Source organism: Pelodiscus sinensis, chromosome 1 (genome assembly GCF_049634645.1).
Source record: "Pelodiscus sinensis isolate JC-2024 chromosome 1, ASM4963464v1, whole genome shotgun sequence".
Classification (NCBI taxonomy): Eukaryota; Metazoa; Chordata; order Testudines; family Trionychidae; genus Pelodiscus; species Pelodiscus sinensis.
Window position 1 is genome coordinate 200,420,718 of NC_134711.1, and position 23,508 is coordinate 200,444,225.

General features: G+C 40.0%; 1 protein-coding gene across 11 annotated transcripts in view; it reads left to right on the plus strand.

Moving 5' to 3' along the window:
* The window catches only part of DMD (dystrophin), a 2,108,520-nt gene that overhangs the window by 1,512,449 nt on the left and 572,563 nt on the right, over positions 1–23,508 (plus strand). For all 11 annotated transcript variants that reach the window (XM_075916549.1, XM_075916586.1, XM_075916651.1 and 8 more), the window contains one exon: positions 2,426–2,661. In XM_075916549.1, the coding sequence (XP_075772664.1) occupies positions 2,426–2,661 (236 nt within the window). The remainder of the gene's footprint in view (positions 1–2,425; positions 2,662–23,508) is intronic.

Sequence of the window (23,508 nt, forward strand, 5' to 3'; positions counted from 1 at the left end):
TACTGTAAATTTACTTGCTCAAGAGTAGGCGGGCAGTGTAGACGCTCTGTGGATTCTTGTGCAAGAATGGCCATACTTGTGCAAGAAGCCACGAGTGTAGATATAGCCTAGATGTGTGGGTTACAATAGCATATGTATCCAGTAAAATGAAATATAATTACTCACTCAAGATTTTTTCCTCCAACTGTATTTTTCCTTCATAACTGCCTGATTCACTGCACCAAGTTTTTGAAATTCAGACAGTCACCAGATCATTATAGCAGCAGTCAGAAAGGAACTGCTTCTTAGCCATCCTAAAATGGTCAGTGTAGGGTCTCAGATGTCATAGCTAGGCTTCCAAATATGGTTCTTTAGCTCAGGCAACAAAGCACATCTTCAACCAAATGGACCTTTTTCATAGGGCAGGTTAGAGGGCTTGATTAGAAGGAGAGAGAGGCAGCTCTTAAAAAAAAAAAGCAGCAACGGCCCTGATTAATCAGAAACAGCTGAGACACTGTTGATATAAATCAATTAGGGGCCTGCTAAGTCAACTTTAGGGTGCCACAGAACATCTTTAAAAGCCTTCCCTGTGGGGGAGGGTAGGGGAGTGTAGAAGAGGAGCTGGGAGAGTGGATAGGAACTGACAACTGATAAGGAGAGTCAGAGAAGCTGAGCAAGACAACTTTAGCATTGCTAAAGGCCACAGGGGAAGGTGAGAGGGGCTCTGACATGGAGTGTTTGGGCTCCCCTCCCCAAGAAACCTGAAACTAAAGCTGGTAGCTGGGGGAGGACTGGTTGCCCAGCCCAGGCTGACCAAGAGGCACCTGCCCCACACCCTTTTAGCTGGAGACCAGAAGCCCAGCCCCAGTAAGGGCAGGCAGGACCTGGTCTGTGATATCTAGACTGTGGGATAGTCCACTGACCAGGGACCTGGGAATCAGGTGTGGGACTGATCCTGCCACACATTCCACTAGTTCCTCCCAACCACTCACCTTTCAAACAAATAACAATATAAAAAGGAACCAACCGTAGCTCAACCTTCCACAGCATTGAAAGTCTGCCACTCAAACAATTGCACTCACTGAAATTGTCTCTATATAGAACAAAATTCTTCCTTCTCCGTGGCTCCTATTATCAGGCAGAGTGGTAATTCTAAAGTACCTTTTCGCTCCTCCACTTCTTCCACAACTCTTTGAGAATTACAGAGTTCTTTAATTTTGAGGGACCTTTACACCTCTCCCCCATGCACATAGTATATCCCATTCCCATGGGTGTTTCAATAGGAATTTCCTCAGTGATTTTCTTACCCTGGCCTGGAGTATTGGAGGGTTTCCATTCATTCCCAGCCCCACTTATTATGCCCAGGAAATTAGAGCAATCCACTCAAAAAGATTAATAAAATTCAGAGGTCTCTGTCTTTGAAGAGACTCCAGCATCACTCGACACAAAGATGGCCCAACCAACCAATTCCTGCTATTGGGTCATCTTGAGTAGTATATTTTCCCTGAATCCCACATCTGCCAGTGTTGTTCCCATCATCACTTTCACACAGTACAGATTGTTCTAATGGGATATAGCAAAAAACAGTCTCCCAACAACATGAAGATAAACGGAGGGAGAGACAATCCCAGTTTCACTGGTAACTCAAGATTTGAGAAGTAGAAAGCAGGTCACAGTGGTTTGTTCACAACTAGAACAAGGATTTTTTTTTGTCCAAGCTAGTCAGGGTATGATATACAGCCCAGTCTTTCAGGGTCCAGGGAATCATCTGACACAAGGGAGTTAAATACGGATGTGAGAGAACAGCCTGCTCTGTGAAGAGAGCAGTGTGGGTGCTCTGCTAAGGGTGAATATGCTGCTGCTTTTCTAGCTTCTGACTGAAGGCTTATATCTCAGTTGGGAGGGTGGGGGAAATTCTGCGGCAGTTGGGATGGTGTTTGGTTAGAAGTGGGTCACAGTGGCAGGGTAACTGGCGGCCATGGGATGACTGATATCCTGGACACTCGGCTGAGTACATGTTGAGACCCACTGATTACAAGAGCCTAGATCTGGGAGCACTTCCATTCTCCAAGTTCATACAAACTGTCAGTCATCTGCAAGGGAGCATAGTACTTCAGTGACCTCATGTTTCAGGATTGTTATTACACAGTGGTATTCCTGACACTGCTTTTGTCTCAGATGGGATAGGGTGAGGTCTTATAGTTAAGTTGCAGTGGGGGCGGGGAAGAGTAATTGAGGGAATAGACTAGGTATATGTCACAACATGCATGCTGTATTTTATATAAATCCATGTGATTTGTTTTATTTGCATTTTTATACTTAAAGTGTGCAAACTATTCTGAATGATAATTACCTTTCCCATGAGTGTACTATGTTACGGAAATGAGCAATTTATCATGATCCCTTTAACCAATAATATTAACATTTTTTTTTTTTTTATTTTCAGTAACTTCTGGTCAAACTGTTACTGTGGTTACACAAACTGTAGTAACCAAGGAAACCACCATCTCCAAAGTAGAAATGCCATCGTCCTTGCTTCTGGAGGTGCCCGCACTGGCTGACTTTAATAAGGCCTGGGCAGAACTCACTGACTGGCTTTCTGTACTGGACCGAGTGATAAAATCCCAGATAGTGACAGTGGGTGATCTTGATGACATCAACGACATGATCATTAAACAAAAGGTAGGAGAAACAGTAAGACATTGAATTTTGCAGTTGAAAATTTGTAACAGCTATTAAAAAGGATAATCATTAAAGCAGGGAACATGAGAGGAAAACACTTTGATTAAGGTGCATAACATAAAAATTCCACAATCACTCTGTTTTAAATTGAATTCTAGGATTTGAATGTTAAAATAACTGAAACAGGAACAAAACAGGTGAGGTTTTTTTTCATAATGACAACTGCATTTAATTGAATAGCAGAATGTCCCCTTTGGTGAACATGTGTGTGCCACAGCAGTAAAATCAGATCTATCTTATTTATAATGCACCCATCATTATGGTTTCAGAGGCTAAAGGACAAGATATGGAATACAAAAAGGGAAGGAAATTAATAGAAAGTTCCATGATGTAAACAGAGAAAAAATATACTGCTCTGAACCTTTTTCACATTTGCATGTTTCAGTGAGAACTTACTGACTTATCTTGTTATGAAAAAGCTCCTCAGTCCTTTTATACAAAAACAGCTTATTAATGCAAGTGTTTTGTCAGCAAACTGCTTAAGTATTACTCATCTTTGAAAACACACAAAAATATGGAAATGCATATGCCTAGACAAGAAAACAAAACTTTAACTTCAGCAACTCTGTGGCAATAAAAGTAATTTGTTATTATATAGCCTGAAAGTAATTACCTGCTTTCCAGATTTAACAGTGTTCAATATAAAAGATTCAGCTTGCCTGTGCAAAACTTTAAGTGCTAAACTTCCATTCATTTGAGCACTTGTAAACTGAATTTATGGTTTTGTATTATAAAATATTTCTCTGCTTCATCTTCCAAACATGAAGTTTGATTATTGCAGACGAGATAAATTGAAATACTTTTTTTATTTAAAGAAAAAATAGAAAGAATAGGGAAATTTTGTATCATTTTTCTCTTAAACAATTCTACAAGAGAAGGATTTATTCAAATACATAAGCAGCTAAGTCATTTTCTGTTTCTTTGTGTATTTTGCTTTTTCACAATTTGTGATTATTGGATATTGATTTTTTTTCTTCAAGACTTTTATTGTTACCACTTTCTTGAGGAAGCAAAAGATTTTGGTATTCATTCCCACCAGTGACTGTAGGGCCTGTCAATATTTACAGAGTAAATTAGTACTATCTCTTATGAATGTTATAATTCCATTGGGTTCAAAACAGTATACTATGGAGACTACCTAAAAATAATTTTGAATAGTTTCAAAAATATTATTAATTATCCCATTTTAAGTGCCATGAAGGCCAAGAACAGATATGTTTTAGATCAGTGTTTCTGAAAGTGCTTCATGAAACCACTTTGAGAAACACATTAACTGGTCACCCTGGATTGTTTATTTACTGGCGCTATGGCCACGGAGGTTCATGGTTCCCATTGGCTTTGTTTTGCTCTTTGCAGCCAACCAGAGCAGCAGGAAGTGGTGGCCCAGCCCACGTTGCTTCCCATGGCTGCAAAGGATGAAATGGTGCCAATGGGAGCTACGAGGCTCCATGGCCGCAACACCAGTAAATAAACAAACCGGGGCAGCTAGTTAATGTGTTTCTCAAAGTGATTTTGAGGAATACTTTCAGAAACATTGTTATAGATAATTAAGATGTTTGAGCTTTTTTTAAGTCTTAGATTGAAAAGGTACATGTTGTCAAATAATTTAAAATAATTTTGAAATTGAAATAGTAATAACCAAAGTAATAAATCCTTACATTTACATACCTGTAATTTGTGAGGAAAAACCCAACTAAATAAGCAAATTGACACTATATGTTGTTCTCAGATTGGTATAATAATCTAAAATAGATTTTAAAGAGCTGTTATAATCTGCAAGGTTAACAATGGTTTATAAATAATGTAGACTTTTTACCATATAGCCTATATTTTATCAAGTCAAATATATAACTTTATGACAATATCTCTTGTGAAATGTTCTAAATGTATTGAGTGTGATAAATCTCATTTTCAAAAATAATGTGCTACCAACATATTTAAATAATGGAGATTGCCTATCTCCTAGAACTGGAAGGGACCTTGAAAGGTCATCGAGTCCAGTCCCCTGCCTTCTCAGCAGGACCAAGTACCATCCCTGACAATTTTTGCCCCAAATCCCTAGACAGCCTCCACAAGGATTGACGTCTAGACTGCAAGCCTCTTTCAAAAGAAGCTTTTTCGAAAGATACTTTCAAAAAAGCCTCTTTCGAAAAAGAGTGTCTTCACTACAATCAGTACTTTCGAAAAAGTGAGCCACTTTTTGAAAAGAGAGCACCGAGGCAGTCTGGATGCTCTCTTTCAAAAAAGCATATTTTGCATTACATAGCGCCTTTTAAAAAAAGGTGTTATTCCTCGTAAAATGAGGTTTTCTTCAGTCAAAAAAACTGCTGTGTTCTTTTGATTTACTTTTGAAAGAATGCAGCAGCAGTTTAGACGCAGGTAAAGATTTTTTGAAAAAAGGCCACTTTTTTCACAAAATCCCTGTTGTCTAGACAGACCCTAAGAGTTATTACACAGTCTTTAAAGTGCTACACAGTCCTGTTTTTTGTTTCAGCTGCACCAGACTAACACGGCTACATTTCTACCACTATTCTCCATAAAATGAAAGTTGCCACTTTTCTATGTACACTAAAATATAGAATAGTAGATTAAAATATAATAAACAGATTATAGTATTATTACACTAGAAGACTTACCCATGTTGTGGAGGTCCTTCAGGACAAGGGGCTGGTATTGTGGAGGGGGGGAGGTGAGAGTGAGGGTTGTGAGGTAAGGAGGGTTTCAGTGTGGGAGGTCCCAATCAGGAGGGCTTTCTCTCTCCCCCTGTGACCGGCAGAGACCTTTGCCCTCCTCCTCAGCCCCCTTGGTCAGCAGGGGCCTTTTCTCTTCCCCCGGCCCTTCCCTTTCCCCAGCTGGCAGGGGCCTTTCTCTGCCTCCTTGGCTGGCAGGGGCCTTTTCTCTCCCCCCAGATGGCGGGGCATTTTCCTTTTTCCCTGTCCCTCCTCAGCCAGCAGGGGCCTTTCCCCACATCTGGCAAGGATTTCTTCCTCCTTCCCCTCCCCCCAGCACTGTGGACAAGGGCCGGGGGAAGGATTTTGGAAAGAGGAGCTACTTACTTGGTCTGGTGGCAAGCAAGATGGTGAGCCCTAGCCCTGCTGGCTACTCTCTAGGTGGTGCAACTGCTCTGAGTGCTCACTCTTCAGTATCACTCTTCCCTGTACTCACCTCTCCCAGTGGCCACTGTGAGAATTGTGTTCCTCCTCTCTGCTCCCTTCATTTCCATGTTATGGAAAACAGCCCCATTCCCAACACTTCCTGTTTGCCTGACGTGATAAAACTCTGATCTTTCTTTAAGTTAGGATAAGAGGAATCTGCATACCAAATTGTTTGGCCCAAACTCTTACTGTTTAGAACGAGTTCTTGACCAAACAGACTCACAGACAGTCATACCGTAAAATATATAAATAGATAGAATGGGCAGTGAAGGAATTCATTTGAACATTGCCTATTTCTTTATATTAGCTCCATTATTGTTTATGATCTGCATAGTACCACATTTCTATTTCCCTTTGTTTGAAGAATTTACAGAGCAGGACTTTTTGATTACCATTTGAGCTTCTGTCTTTTCTTTTTCACCAGCATAAACTCTCTGAGTTCTTATTTCCTAGGCATATAATTATGATTTCTCAATCTAAACTCTGGAAGAACTTTGAAGCATAAATAGAGAACTTCCATAATATTTTAACTTACTTTGCATTAATTTACTAGCGTATATCTAGACTACATGCATCTGTCGCTAGAGGCATGTAAATTAGACTACCCAACATAGTCAATGAAGCCGGGATTTAAATATCCCCGGTTTCATTAAAATAAAAATGGCCACCACGCTGTGCTGACTCAGCTGATCGTCGGCACAGCACGCAGTCAAGATATGGATCGGTCAACAGGGAATGCTTTTGTCGATCGCTCCCTTATGCCTCGTGAAACGAGGTTTACAGGAGCAGTCAACAAAGGTATTCCCTGTCAACTGATCCACGTCTTGATTGCTGCACTGTGCAGACAATCAGCTGAGCTGGCAGCACGTGGTGGCCATTTTTATTTTAATGAAGCCAGGGATATTTAAATCCTAGCTTCATTGACTATGTTGGGTAGTTTAATTTACATGCCTCTGGCGACAGATGCACGTAGTCTAGACATACCCCTAGATTTTAGCTTTGGAAGTATAGTTATACTGTATTTTTTTACAGCTCCACCTTATTTCTCAGTATCTGTATGGGGACATAGGTTTTCAAATAAATTTTTGCCTACACTGCATGTGTTGTTTTTTTCTTACCTATTCCTTCATCTCCTCTAGACTTCTCTAGGATTCTGAAATCTTAATCATCTCCTTTAGTAACAAAAATGTCATCTAATGATATCCACCATTTTCTCTAGAGCATCATAATTTTGAGCAAAATTCTACAATATCTACATGTTTTAAAATTAACCCATCTATATCTCAGATTGAGCCGACCTAAAAGTCTATTTATCTGCTCTAATGCAGTTTTATTTATCTATCTCCCTATTAAACTGCATAGCGTATTTAATAGTCCAAGGATGCATTAATGTAAGTCTCATCTAAGAATCCATATCTCCTGAATCTCAGTCCTGTGATGGCCATCAGAGCAGGCATATGGCTATACAGCTTAGGACAGAAAGTCATTGAACCTGATTCTGTTCCTAAATGTGTCTCCAAGTTGATATATTAATTTAGACAAGTTAGACTAACAGTTTCAGATCTGACAACTAATTTAGGTGCCTGAGTTTTGTGATTCCCATGTCGATACAAATAAGGCCTGCTTTAGGAGGCACTGAGCTCTCACAACACTAGTTGAAATAAATAGGTGCTGTGGATGGTCAGCTACACTGGAAATCAGGTCAAACGTGATTCAAGCAGAACACCTACAATTAGTATCTACTATTGAACATGTTGTCCTCTTAGTTTCTGTCTGCTTCAACTTCTTTATCTGTAATATTACTCATCCCACAGGGGGTAAGGTGTATTATGATCTGTGCAAATGTATTGTTGCAGCCATGCAAAGCCCCATAAATCTCAAAATCCAGGTCTGTGGGTGAACTGATTTATGGTCCTGCAAGTTTGGGGAATCCAAGATACCTTAAGTTCAGAGGATTGTCCTGTGAAAATTGGGTCACATTAAGTTGTTTCAAAGTAGGCATCCAAAAATAAACACACCCAAAACTTTCGATAATGTGCACCTTTTTCATACCTTGCTCCAGAAAGATGAAACAGGTCTTTGTTTTTATTTCCATGTCTTTTTAAAATAAATAATAAATTGTCTTTAATAAATATAAAAGTTAAAGAATATTTTAAAGCACCAAAAAGAAAATCCTCCATAATCTTGGCAATACATGTAATAGGGTATTTTTCAAATTATCCAAGTAAAAACAAGTGACCTTAAGCTGTCTTTTCCTTCAGAATAGCTCATAATGTTATTGAGTCTAAATCTCTAAGGGCATTTTGCTCAGGTTCATTTAACTCTGGTTGTGTCACAAGATCATAGTTACTAACCCTGCCACATTTATGAAGGAAAAAACAGTTAAGGCATCATTAGCCCTCAAGTGAACTTTGTTTGAAAGTGACCCCAATGAATTGGAACTGTGAATGGTTACAGTAATAAAGTATCAAGTACAGACGTTGAGTGTGTGTGTGTATGTGTACGCACGCACACATGCACTTGAGAATGTGTCTGTATAAAACACAACAAAAACGTGATCTGGCCTTACTGCTGTTTTAACATTGTACAAAATGCAGTATATCTTTAATATATAGTATTCCATGCCTACACTGGGTAGAGAAAGGGAGTTTTCAGTGTAGCAAAAAAGTATTTTAATGTCAAATAATTTCATCCTATTTGGAGTTACAGTTCTTCATATTTATTAGTGGGACCCAGATTTTTTGCAGCAATAATACATCTTTCTTGAACACAAGTCTACTAAGGTGATTTTAAAACTACATAAATGCATAATTCTTTCCTGTATAGCTTAAGAAAAGGGCACTTTAAAACTCACAAAAAATAATATTTGTGTCTTGTACACTCTGTCTCAAAGGACTGATCTTTTGCAATAGCTGGGAGTTCAAAGCTGTTATATAAAAGTATGTTGTCTGAAAACTGACTGACAAAACAGAATGATATGGAATTTACCTTCCATAATCTAGTAGTATGGAAAGTTGAGGAAAATGATTAAAATGAATAACATACTGAGGTGTAGACTGCTGAGACAATCAACATCATAAAGTTTGGTTGAGTTGGTTTCAAATGATGCTTCATTTTATTCTCATGACTTTTCAGAGCAGTCAGAAAGATCTGGACTAAAGGAACAGTTTATTTATGAGAGAGGAATAGTTAGACACAGACATAAAGTTTCTTCCTCTGCTTTATTATGGAATGGTGGTAACTTCTCAAGAGTTAAGATGTCAACAAACTATATTAGGCCTGGTCTATACTAGATCAGGAAGGTTGGTTTAAGGAACACAACTCCAGCTATGCAAAATGTGTAGCTGGAGTCATTTACCTTAAGCCAAGCCATGGCAGTGTCCATACAGTGGGAGGCTGACAGGAGCAAATGCTCCAGTCAGCATCCCTTTCTCCTCACAGAATAAGGAGTACCAGACACCAGGGGAGGTGCTCTCAACATTCAATTTCCAGGTCTATACTAGACCAGACCATGAATCTTCTCATAAGTATAGATGTGCCCTTATAAAGCCCTGTTTTGGCATAATCATAAATGTAGCTTTGGAAATGTGTGTCCTCTAATTTACCATATTTCCTCCTCAAGCAGAGGAGAATGTGCAAAATTTGAAGACAATTAATCACACTATTTTTGAGTTATAGGTAATTAAAATATGAGGCTTGCCTGACATTTTGTCTTTTGTCTAATGTTTCTTTGTCTTCCTCTAGTTCCTAAACAACTTTAGACTTTTCATATCATTAATTCTCTTTGATAACACATCAGCTGTATTTGAAGAAAAGATCTACTAATTTAGCAAAGTGAATTTCATTGTGAGTCTAATTTCATTGTTTGTTGTTTGAGTTTAGTGCATCATAGTGCATAATTTAATAGTCTCATGACAGTTTAGTAGCCTCATGACCCCATCATCTGTGTGGCCGGGGCTCAATGGCTAGAATTTTCCATCATGCACCAATCAGAGATTGCTCTGAGCGGGGAGACATTATTGCATCATCAGATATGCAATTTAACCAGGCAGCCTGAACTACAAAGAAGAATGGGTGGGAGTTTGAGGCAATGGAATTCCAATACCCATGGCATGAGGTAGTGCAGCAGCATTTCCAAGTTGAATGTTTTCTGTTTTGTCCGATTTTTTGTTTTGTTTTGGTGTATGAACCTCTCAAAAATTAATATGTAAATATTCTGTGGAAAATTTAAACTAAAATCAAACATTTTTCATTTTCTTAAACATTTTCAGTAGCTCTCTATAATGTATATTTCTGAGGTAAATTAAGGGCCAAATTTTCAAAATCATGATCACTTGTTGCAGGTACCAGTTACATTTCCTCAAGTTTAAACTCATACTTCTGTATCTACAGTTGATTTGCAAGAAGTGAAACTAGGTACTTGCACACATTTAACTATCTCATGGTGGGTTGAATCATGCAGTTTGAGGCAGAGACATATACACTCAATTTTGCCCCAGCAGTTATTTTTGCTTATAATTTTATTAGTATACATTGCACCTAGAAAAAGGGCAGTCTGAACCCTTTTTGAATATGTAGTCCTTGATTTTCTATAGATGGCCAGAGGACATTCAAAATAGTGACATATTTATGTCACTCCCAAGGACATCACCTCCTTGCGTGTTTTACATGGTTTCAAAAGGCAAGACATAAAAAAATGTGGTCCATATGTAGATGTGGCATTAAATTGACCCTTAATACACAGAAAGGGAAGAAATTCCAGAACCAGACTGAATTCAGGTGGAGTGCAGGTATTTTGGGAGTAGATATTCACCCTTTCTAATCTCAGGGTATGTCTACACTGCCACCCTAGTTCGAACTAGGGTGGCTAATGTAGGCATTCGAAGTTGCAAATGGAGCCGTTCTATGAGGAGTAACAGTAGTTTGAATTAGAGAGCCTAATTCGAACTACCTACTCCGTGTCGCGTGTAGCCGCGGGCACGAAGTCCGCACTAACGGGGATTTAAACATGGCGGCACCCGGCAAGATGCAAATGAAGCCCGGGATATTTAAATCCCGGGCTTCATTTGCAAGTTCGAATGCCTACATTAGCCACCCTAGTTCAAACTAGGGTGGCAGTGTAGACATACCCTCAGTTTAGTGAGAGAAGCTATGATGTTGCTTCAGTCAGCAGGTTGTATTCACAGCCTCAACCTCTCTTGTATCAGTTGCCAAGGGCACCGTGGCCTCAGCAGAAACACAGATCTGCAGAAACTCTCCTTGGGCCATGCTTCTCCTGTCTCCAATATGGAGATGGAATTAAAACCAGTTCTGCAGCATGCAATGGAAGCATAAACATTTCTGTATAGCTGCTCAGCTAGTAGCCTCTATGAAGAGTTTAAAGGGTGTAGAGAACCTTGAGCCAACGCTCTTCTGCCAGGCAAATTTTGCCTTAGGTCCTTTCACTTCCGGGACCAGCACTATCATTTATGCTTAGTTCAAAATATTACTGTTGTTCTATTAAAAATCAAATATTTAGCAGAATTATTTCTAGACTATGTCATGCTGTTAGACTTCTTAAATTAAAAAAAATATTCTAATTTATGAGAAATACTGGAAGGCTGTTTTGTGTGTTTCAAGTGAATAATATACTAATAACCAAGCAACATTCTAAGTACCCTTTAAAAAGAGTTAGAATTACAAGATTTCTTTTTGAAAGATTTTAGCATTTTTATAAAACACAGAAGAGTGAAATAATTTTTTACAGCCCTTAAGCTTACTATTAAAGGTTAGGAAATGCCACATGATATGCTAAAGGGACTTGTACACACAAGAAAGCTGAGTCTTAGAAAAGGAAAACTGCCATGAATCTGAAAATTGGACCTCTTGGGATACAGAATGTGTTCCAAAAGACTCCTTTTTATTACTCTATAGCCATAAAGAAAGCAAATATTTAAAAAAATAGTTTGGCCATCTCTTTATGACATGACAGAGAATAGATTTGTTTTTTGCAATAATAAAATAGTTCCTAACATTTCTCTGGGTGAGTGTTTAGCAACCACTTCCTTATTTCTTTGAGGTGCTTAAACATTGGTACATTCAATATATTTCTAAGGATCTGATCCAAAAGTCATTGATGTTATGGGAGATTTTCCACTGCTTTCAGTTGATTTTGGATGAGGCCCTAAATCTTCAACTTGAAACAAAAATAGGTTAGTAATGTGTGACAGTCCTCTCCCTCCAGTTATTGTTTGTAGGCCTATTGTTAAGGGAATGTATGGTTTCAGTCCATTTCCAATCACATAAGTGTCTATTCAAAAGGGAGCCATCATGTTTGGCACAAGTTGGCAATGCTGATAGCCTCAGCAGAAAGGACACTAAGAATGAATTTATGCTGATTTCTCCAAGTCAGCAGTAAGGCACATTTGCATGTCAGTGATTAGAAACTTGCATCATCGTTTTCCATCATGAATCTATTCTGTGGATGATACATTTTTTTGAAATTCCTCAGTGTGACCTATTAGATGAGTATAAAAGCTTCAGTTCAGGAAACCACTTCATTAGGATTGCTCATTTGTTTAAAGTTGCTGTTGGCATTATTATTATTCATTTATATATTTAGGTTACTTGCACTGTACAGATATGTAACACACAGGCTCTGGTCTGAACAGATTACAGTCTAAGTGTAAGACAACAGGCGACTAAAACTGTTGGAGTGGCACACAAAGAAAGAATGGAACTATACTAGTCAGCACAAGAAACAGTGTTCACGGGAAGCCAGCTGCCTTACCATTGATCAGGGTGTTTTATAGGCACCACAGCAGATAAGAGTTTTAAGGATGGTATACGAAGCAGGACAGGGAAATGGCTTTGTGGATATTTAAAATGAGCTCCTCCTATGAATAAACAGAGCAACGACAGAATGTGTGATGGAGGTTCTTGGGACGTTTTATAATTTTGCTGTCAATACTGGCTGTATTTGCAGGAAAGAGAAAGTCAAATGGAGTGGGGATAGTCAATGAAGTGCTCTAAACATACTTTAAGAGGTTGTCTACACTTTAAATGGCACAGCTGCACAGCTGTAACATTTTAATATAGACAATCTCTACATTGATGATATTACCTGGGATTCTTCCAAATTCTTTGTAACTTTACTCCCTTTGAAGAAATAAATCAGTGGAGACAAGGTCATCCAAATAATAGATGGGTAGCACAAACAGTACAATAAGCTCTCATTCACACACATCCACAATAGTTTAGAGAAACTCTTTCAACACTCAAAAATTACCAAAATTTGGTGTGGCTCTTTTGTGTATAGCAGCAGCCTTCAAGGTGGTCCTACATTCAGCTTCAATAGGGGATCCCAAATTGAGTCTATGACTGATCCCAACAAGTCCAAGCTTCTTCCCGCTCATTTATCCCTGTTAGAAGATAATAGCATGTCAATCAAAAAAACTTCTTAGGTCTGCAGTTTGGAAAGCTAAGCAAGAGGTTTCCTCAGATTAGTAATTAGCCAGATGTGTTCCTGAAAGGTCTACATGCCTTGAGGTCCTGTCAGACACATCCAAGAAGGCAAATACAGATAAGCTTTTTGTTTTTCTCCTAAAACACAGACCCCAGCATTTCCAACAGAGATGTCATCAGGGTGGAGTGCAGGGTCAGGCAAAGGTTGAGCAAGAGACTTAATTCTCTTAATTCTCCTGGTTTAGTCATGCTAAGGCGGCACAGGCTTGCAAAAAGATCTATTAGATTTGTTAGCAAGTATGATAATCCATAGTATACTATGTCTATGTCTATACTGGTGGCTTCTTGCACAAGAACAGCTGTTCTTGCGCAAACACTTGCCAGGTGTCTACACTGCACATGCGTTCTTGCGCAAGTAAATTTATAGTACAGCGTCTGAAAACAGGGCTTCTTCTGGAAGAGTTATTCCTCTCCCAATGAGGAATAAGCCCTCTTGCGCAAGAATTCTTGTGCAAGAGGGCAGTGTAGACAGGCAACATGAATTTCTTGTGCAAGAAACCCCTATGGTTAAAATGGCCATCAGAGCTTTCTTGCATAAGAGAGCATTCACACTGCCATAGATGCTCTTGTGCAAAAGCACATGCCAGTGTAGAAGCGCTCTTGTGGAAAACTTTTTGCACAAGAACTCTTCCACAAAACAGTTCTTGCGCAAGAAGCTGCCAGTGAAGACATAGCCTATCAGTAATGGTCCCTGGCCTTTTTCTGGTTAATTAAAATCTCCTGTCAGCATAGTTAATTCACTTCCCCAAGAGGTGACAGCTTGGTCAGTGGAATAATTCTTCCATCAACCTAGTACTGTCTTAAGTACACAGGGACTTAAGTCAGTTTAACAACTTCACTCAGAGGTGTAGATTTTGCACACCCTCAATTAATGTTGTTAAACGGACCTCATTTTTATATGTAGACCAGGCCTAAGAGTTCAAAACTATAATTGTTAATAATTTTTTATATTGCTGATCTTTTGATGTTTTCCTAGCAGGGGAGCAAATACATGTGTTACTCTGCATGTGGGCATAGGGCATGTATGCGTGGTATGTGTGCGAATATGGCTTTTGCAGAATAAGCTTGTTTCATGCTAAAAGAAAAAAAATATAGAAAAGCCTTCATTATTCTGAATTGCTAATGTACAAGGAATATTCTATTAAAAATCACTTTCAATCAAATTGGCTGTTGATATTTTGAATAAGAAGCTTATAATTAATGCAGTGATTCTGAGATCTTAAAACAAACAATATCAAAAAACATTGATGGGTTTTTGTGTGTGAAATGATTGAATTTGACTATGACAGGTTTCCTTCCTGCCTTTCTAGAGATTGGCAACTCAGTTTTATAATATCCTACATTATAACTGATGCAAAGATTTTGTAGGCCCCAATTTTAGTGTGAATTTTTAAGACAATTTCACAATCGTTAGTCCCATTATACTAAATTACACTAACTTGCAAAATGGACCACTGTAATATTATATTATATATAGCAATCAGCTCTGCAAGAGTCCAGTTACCATGCTGTATACATAAGGTGAAAAATTCTATGCTGCATCTCTTAAGAGTCACAGCACAGAACTCACAGCCCAAAGGGAAACGAAACATTAAAATGGTTTTAAGCCACCTTTGTGCCCTCCCAATTCTGATCTGCTGCAGGGACCATAAAAATCCTGGTATAAAGTCCTTGTGGGACAAGAATGATGTATGAGGCCCATAGGCTGCTGTGCAAATCTGAACTGACCAGATGTGTATGTGTGAGAGAGATTGAAGTGGGGATGTGCATGTGTGAGAGAGATTGAAGTGGGGATGTGCATGTGTGAGAGAGATTGAGGTAGGGGGGCAAAATTAGGGATTGTTATCTCTTTATTCAGAAATTGTAAAAGGTATAACAACAGCTTATTTTCCAAGTAAGACTGCAATGTAGAAAACTCTCAGTTGTAATCATAGAATGCAAATCAAAACTACAGGGGCTGACTGATAATCATGCTGATTTCATGGGAAAGGATGAAATGTTCTAAATATAAGTGTAGGGTGCCAACAGAGCTTCCTAATGAAGCTGAGCTTGAGACAGACAATTCTTTAATGTGGGAGATGAAAATTATCTCAAAACTATAAATTAAAGTAGTCATGCTCTGTAATCCACACCAGTGACCTCCTTGAAGTGAATCCAACCATACAAACATCATTCTATAATAAAAAATAATACAGGCACAAAGCATATTCCTGTGGAGTATCACCTCCAGGGAAAAAACAGTCCATAGAGCCATTGGCACATTTTCTCAAGGGAGGCATACTTTAAAATCTGGCTTTCTGGACTGTGCCAAGTAGCCAATTCCTAGCCTCCTGGCTGAGAGTGTTTAGATGGCTCCTACTGCCTAAACTCCAAGAAGACTTTTTTTCTCTTTTGCCAGGTGCATGAACCAGGGCCATAACAATAAACATTTCATGCTAATGTGTTGTTTCACAGAACTCTTGTGCTATGAACAAGTATAACTTAACTTGACATTTTCAGAAGAACAAAAGGGAGTTAGGTGCCCAGCCACAATGAATGTAAATAGCAGTTGGGCGTCTAACTCCCTTAGGCTCTTTAGAAAATACCATGTTTGATTATTACTTGTAGATAAACTGAGACTGAGGCAGAATTTTCAAGAGCACCTAAAGTGATCAAGGAGCATGTGTATCACTGAAATTCAGTAATCTTGAGTCCCCTAAGTCTGAACTGCTTTGCTCATTCCCCAGCAGCTATCTTTAAGTTAACAACATATATAAGATTCAGAAATAGGAAAGAGACAAAATACAGCATCTCCAAATGGTCTAAGGTGAAAAGCTGGTAGAACAATTCCTGAGGCACGGATTAAATGGAGAGAAGTGGAGTGATACTGCAGTAAGAGAATGCTGATCAAATTGAAATGTAAATGTAAGCGGGGGAATGATCCCGCTATTGTGGGGAACTTTCCTGGCTTCTATACCACTCCGGTGAAATGAACCAGCGAAAGGATCTGAGTCCCCACTCCCACTTCCTTTACCCCACGGCTCCCTGATCCTGAGGGCTCCCCCTCCACTCTCCTGAGTAGCAGAGCCCTTGAAACCCCAACAAGGCTGGGCCCAGGTTTCCTGGGGCTTAATCCCTGACCTTGTAGTCACTAGGGGCAGGAGTTAGGGTGTCCCCACTCTGAGGTGCTCTCTTTACACTGCAGGCCTTCTTGGCCCAGTGATCACTTCATAAGGTTCAAAGCAAATACAATTTATTAAACAACAACTGATTAAAGAGAAAAGAATAAGAAAAAAATGAGAATGGTTAAATGAGAACACACAGCCCTGCTCTGTAGCACAGGGACATCAAAACAGCAGCCTGCAGAGTGTAAGGACAGTCCACAGTCTCTTCCTTAGAGGCCCCTTAGAGGCCTTGGATGTGCTGCAGGGGGCTGCAGGCTGGACATGCTTGCTCTGGCAGTGACCACACAGCCTCAAGCTCTAAGTGGCCAGACCCCTCTCCCAGTCCAGAGCCTCTCCCCACACTTTGCAGTTCCCAGCTGCTCACCACATCCAGCTGCAGGCTGTGCTGTGTGGCCAGTCTCTAGCTTCTTGCATTGCTTCTCTGTTCCTTTTGGCTCTCTGAGCACTGCCAGTCTGCTGCTCAACACAGGGTCTGCGCTCTTGAGCTGTGTGTGTCAGGCTCAGCTGCTGCAAAAACTGCCCCTCAGCACACAGCTTGCTTTGCTAGTCTCTCAGCTCCCTGTTTTTGCAGGACTTCTTCACACAGCTTGTCCTCCTATTTCAGCTCTCTGTCTTTGCAGGACCTCTTCTGCACACAGCTTGTTTGTTCAGAGAGAGAGCCAGAACAATCCCAGCTCACAGGGAGGATGGGGCCTGGCCTCTCCCCTTCCTCACTGGCCTGTCCAACCTGTCAATCAGGCTGAGCTGGAGTGTTGACTGCTTTCCATTGTCTCTGGGGTCAGTCAGTCTCATGAACTCTTCCCCTTCAGATACTGCGAGCTGGCAAACCAAAAACTCCCACAGAGTTTTAGTAAGGGGTAACAGTCCCCTTACATAAAGCCTAAAAGATTCTAATTAGATGTGCACTTTGGTATGGCTCTGAAAGCTGTGCACTGAGGAAGAGACCGGGGCAGATTTTGAATATAATGGAAATGAAAATGTTATGGCGGATGCTCAGAGTTACAAGTATGGACCATGCTCAGAATGAATGAATTACGAGAAATTTGAAGGTGATATCAATTATAGATAAGATGAGGGAATTCTGGCTTAGATGGATTGAGCATGAGAAAAGAAGGCTGGCAGAATACATAAGAAATAGGGTGTTAAACGGAGACACAGAGAATAAGAGATTTGGAAGACCCAAAACTAGCTAGATGGCTGTTATACCAAAGGATCTAATTAGCTGCAAAGGTTCTGAGGAGCTGCTTCCAGGTAGATTGGAAATGAAGAATAAGGACTTCAAGAGCTGACTCCAGAGATGGAAATAAGGCTAAAAATGAGTCAGGTGTGAATCCTGTTACCATGTTGGAACAAAAGGGCTATCAATTGGCTTATCCAAGCCAAGCATTTCCCCAGCATGAAGCACGAATGGCATAGTGTTGGCATAACTAGCTCTATACTGCTTCCCTATGATGTCATTAGAATAGTGGCTGTTTTAGGGACGTGGCTGGTGCACAGTTGCTCTTCAGTAATTCATAGGCTGCCTGGCCCTTAACAATCATTATCAGATACCATAAGTAAGAGCAATCATTAGAGTATTCTGTATGGCTCCCAGCTAGTTCCAGAATCATATGGAATAAAAGCAGCATAAAGTCAGGCCCTGCATCTAAGGACAAATCTACGGTACAAAATTAAGTCAACTCTAGTCAACATACAGCTATCACATTAATTAAAGTGGTGGTTTAGGTCCATACTGTGCTCCTTCTGGTAGTGCGCCTCACCAGAAGTGCTTCCACTGTGCTAGGCATTGTGAGGCACTGACAATTAGTGCCCCTCTGCCCCAGGATCTATCGTCCTAGCTGTTGGTCCCATGTGGGCCTCACCACCTTTGCTGATGCTGAAGATAAAATTAAGTTATTCTTACAGGAATGGCAGGGACTCTACCTATGAATAATTCAATATATGTTTAAATACTTTGCTGCATCCAGGCAGAGTGATAAATATTTTCCAAGAATAAGATAAGATTCTGGTAAAGGACCAACAAACAACCTTTCTTGTAGTAAACATGGATGATTTGCATTATTTAAACCTTATATCTGATAACATTGTAGGTAAAGTCACAGCAAATATTCTATATTTTGCTGTTATGTATGCATATAATATAAAATTTCTCATTACTCTTAACCAGTTACCATTATGAATTTTCCTCCCTCAACCAGTCATGTCTTTAAAACAAACATCAAGTTAATACATCTCATGGGAACCCATAATGTTCACTCCTCTTCCCATTTTGAAAAAGACTTCACGCAACTACGTTTGAGTTTCATACCCAGAAATTTAGTCATTTCAGCCAATGCTATAATTTTTGTGTTGCTTTTTGACGTGTTAAATGTTACCACTGAATTACTAACCATGACATCCACACTAGAGCTCATTCACCTCAAATATTACCTTTATCTACTATTTTGGCCCAAGGAAAAAATGTTTATGATAACATTTGTTTGTAGTTCTATGAAGTAGAGACTCAATTTTGGCAGTCATATGATACTCACAGAAATGTTGCTTAACACTATTTTTAAAAGAAGAAATTATCTTGCTTATCTGTTTTCAGTTCCAGGATTATTTCTAAATGCCCAAAGAGAAACAGATAATAAAACTAGGCAGGAGAGAGAACATCAATGAATTGAGCTGATGCATTACTTCTAAAAAAACAGTGTGAGTGTAAGTGTGGGGTGGGGGTGGGCTTTAAAATGTATGTTGCATTTTTGTATGCAGGTCTGTCAAGTTTTTTATCTTTTTTCCCCTAAATGACTGGTTATAACAATGGTGTAAAACTGTAAATAATCCAAAACTCTGCTGTATTGATGCTAAACTCTTCTCTGATGTCAAATCTTCTAAAAATCATTTTAAAAAGCTGTCAGAAACATAATCAGAAATGCACTTTTATCTGTGTGGTACCACAGTTGTTCCATTTTAAGTTTAAAAAGGTATCTACTTCAGAAGATGGCTGAATCTGCTGAATACTTTAGGGGCCAAATCCTGAAAGGTGCTAAGCACCTGAGCATCAATAGGAGCTGTGTGCATTAGGCACCTCTCGTAATTTGGCTCCAGTTATTGACTATCGAAATGATTGTAAGGTTACTTGAATATTACAATTTCATATTTTCTGGATCTAGGAGATCTAGGGTCTTTATAATAACTTATACATATCTTTCGATTATCTCATTTGTTTATGTTAAGATGTTTGTGCTTTAAATAGTCTCCAACTTTGGAAGATTCTGGATACAGTTGGTTAGAATTTATTAAATGGAACAATTTTCTCTTTGGAAAATGCTGATCCAGCAGAATGAAAACATTCCATAGGAAACGTGTGCATCCCCCCAAGATTTCAGGGAACCCCTGATGGAAATCTGCATATATGGCAGCCAAGACTCCCAGAGTTCCAGCTCCTGTCAAGGACATGCCTGGTGTTATAAACATGTTCCATGTACCGCATTTTTACTCTGTCCAAAGCAGGCAGGCTGCTGAAGAGCTGGCTGTCCCAGGGCTTCCAGGTTCCAGGTTCATTGGCAGTCTTTTAGGTGGATGGGCCCCCAGCTAGGTCTCCAGGTCTCAGCTGCCCAGTTCACTTGGGTTTCTAATTTTAGTTTTATTTTCATTTATATCATTTAATTGCATAGCTTTTATTTATTTAGAGTAATTGCTGCAGTAATATTTTTTAAAATATTGTCCAAGTATATCATAAAAACATCAAGTAGGAGACACTAAATAAGCAAGTGAGATAAGATGTTTGAATTCAGTTTTCAGAAAAGCAGCAGCTGGTTTAAATAACTTAAGAATAAAAAAGAAATTAAAAACAAACAAAATAAAAATAAAAAATAAAACAAAAATAAAAATAAAAATAAAAAAAATCAAAAATGAAATAAAATGTAATTAAAAAAATGAAATTACATAAAAATGAAGTAAATAAAATAGTAATGATAGCATCTAAATGTTTCATTAAAAATAAATTGTTTTGGTTTGAATTTTTAACAGAATATTTAGATTTCTTTTTCAAAATTATTTTTGTTGTAGTCATACTACATAAAATTTTGGTTTATATTTTTTATTCCAAATTGTATTAGAGAGAGAGATGCCTGAGGAATTAAGATATTTGCTTTCTGGATTCTGATAGTCCAGAAAATTAACTCTCCATACCTGCCTGAACTTATCAGCTAGCCACCTCCCTTCATAAAACAATTTTGAGTTCAGTTCTATTAACTCTTTTGGCCTCTACTACTCTGCATTATCTCCTACTAAGGAAAGGAATGGAAAGTAGCAGGGGAGGGGATTAGGCACTGTGAAAGCATCGAATATTATAAAGATCATGTCTTGTACTGCATGACATTATGTATTTTTAATGTGTTAGCATTTCCTTTTCTCTAGAGAACATTCTTTTATCCTAGTCGGCAGTTAGGAATTTTCATCCTTTTATATTTGAATTGCTTCAAGCTTGGCACATTCAGGTTTTCCAGTCCATTTTGTGAAAATATTTCCAGTATCAGAGCTGATCTATATATACGTAATCCTGCCTCAGCACCGGGTGAAGGACTAGATGATATCTTGAGGTCCCTTTTAGTCCCACATTTCTATGATTCAATGACATGCCTGCATATGAACAGTTCCAATCCTCTTTTTCTTTTTTTAAAAATTAGCAGAGCTTCAGCTGTCTATTTCAGTCTTTACAAACTCATGTACATGGACTATATCACTAGTGCTGGGATTTACTTGTCACATCTGTTGGGTGGCCTTAGAGACACCATTATATCCCACTTACAATCCTTTACAAATCACCAAGAACAATCAAACATATGCTTACTTAGTAAATTATTCTAACTTTGCATTATATGCTTTTCACTACTACAGGAGGACATTATTAACATAATCTGAGTACAACCCTACTAGCTCTGCCAGGAGTCTTCCAAAACCATACTCGATCTCCCAGGGTATGTCTACACTACCCTCCTAGTTCGAACTAGGAGGGTAATGTAGGCATACTGCACTTGCAAATGAAGCCCGGGATTTGAATTTCCCGGGCTTCATTTGCATAAGCGGGGAGCCGCCATTTTTAAAACCCCACTGGTTCGAACCCCATGCAGCGCGGCTACACGGGGCACGAACTAGGTAGGCATGGGGTACTCCTCATGAAATGAGGAGTAACGGTAGTTCGAACTAGGAAGCCTAGTTCGAACTACCTAGTTCATGCCCCGTGTAGCCGTGCTGCACGGGGTTCGAATCAGCGGGGTTTTAAAAATGGCAGCTCCCCGCTTATGCAAATGAAGCCCGGGAAATTCAAATCCTGGGCTTCATTTGCAAGTGCGGTATGCCTACATTACCCTCCTAGTTCGAACTAGCGGGGTAGTGTAGACATACCCCGAGAGGTTCCTGAAGGCAAGCTGGGAGATTGGCCATTAAAAGTCAGTGGCACAAGGGGACTGAGGCAGAAAGTCCAGTGGAACAGCCGGGCTGAGGCAGGTTCCCTGGCAGCCCTGGCTCCTTGCCACTCCCAGAAGCTGTCAGCATGTCCCTTCCTATGGCTCATAGGTGTGTGAAGAGAGCAGCAGGGGATCCCTGCATGCCTTGAGCAACAACTCTGTGGTTTCCATTGGCAGGGAAAGTACCTGGGGGCTGCAGGGAAATGCTGGGTTCTTCTTGAAGAGGCTTGGGGCTAGGGCCAGAGTCAGGACAGGTAGGGAGCATGCCTTAGCTTCGCTGTGCAACTGATCGGGACTAAGAGTTGCCCGAAGTGAACACTGCCCACTGCCTGAGCCCACACCCTCATGCCCTCCTTTACCCCAAGACACCGCCCTCCCTGAGCCAGCACTCCAAACTCCCTGCTCCAGCCCTAAGCCCCCTTCTGCACCTGAACTCCCTTCCAGAACCCTCACCCCACACCTCCTCCTGCTGCCCTGCCCTAGTCCTGAGACCCCTCAGAGCTTGCACTCCCCCCCTGAACCCCAGACTTCCTCCTGCAGCCCTGCCTCAGTCCTGAGCCACCACACAAATGCAAACACCCTCTCAGAACCTGCATCTCTCACCCCTTCATGCACTCTAGTTTCCTGCCCCAGTTTGGAACCCCTTGCCCTACTCACACACCTCTCAGAGCCCTTGCCCCCCTTTGGTGCCCTACTTCCTCCCACCCGGTCCAGGCTTAGTCCAAAGTCCCTTTCCACACTCCAAATCCTTCATTTCCAGACTGGAGCCCACACTTCCTGCCAAATCCCAACCTCTTGCTCCGTCCTGGTGAAAGTGAGTGAAGGTGGGGAGTCAGTGTTCCCTGTAAGCTGTGTGGTCACACAGGAGAGATTCAAATGCCACACAGCTGATTAGCATAGCACCCACAACTAGGTTTTGTTTCTACTGGTGGTTCACATTTGTATATGCACCGATGCATGTAAAAATTATTCTGCACATGAATGGAAAAGACTAGAGGGCACATTGTTGCAGACAAAGAGTGAGTGATACAGTGACAGTGGCAAGGCCTTGGAGAAGGTGTGGGGCAGAGGCAGAGCTTCAGGGAAGGGAAGGGTGGAATAAACGGGCTTTGTGTTTGGTTAAACAGTTGGTTATGAGTACCACAATATATCAAAGAGCACCATCAAGGCCATGATCCTGATTGAGAAATTTGTGGAGCAGAATGATGAGTTTCTGTTTAATGGAATGTGACTTATTAACATAACTGATCTTAAATCCCTTTTTTGTCCATTATATGGAATCATGCATTAATGCAGGCAGTTTTGAAGATGGCCAGGAATGGGGTTAGGTCTCCATAATTACTGCCCAAGAGGTTGATAAATGACATGTCTTTGATTTTTATTCAGCTTTCATGTCACAACATCCTAAATCCTCTTATCTGAAACATGAGAATCTAGCGGAGCTGGGGGTGGTGTGTGTGTGTGTGTGTGTGTGTGTGTGTGTGTGTGTGTGTAGGTAGTAACACAATAGAT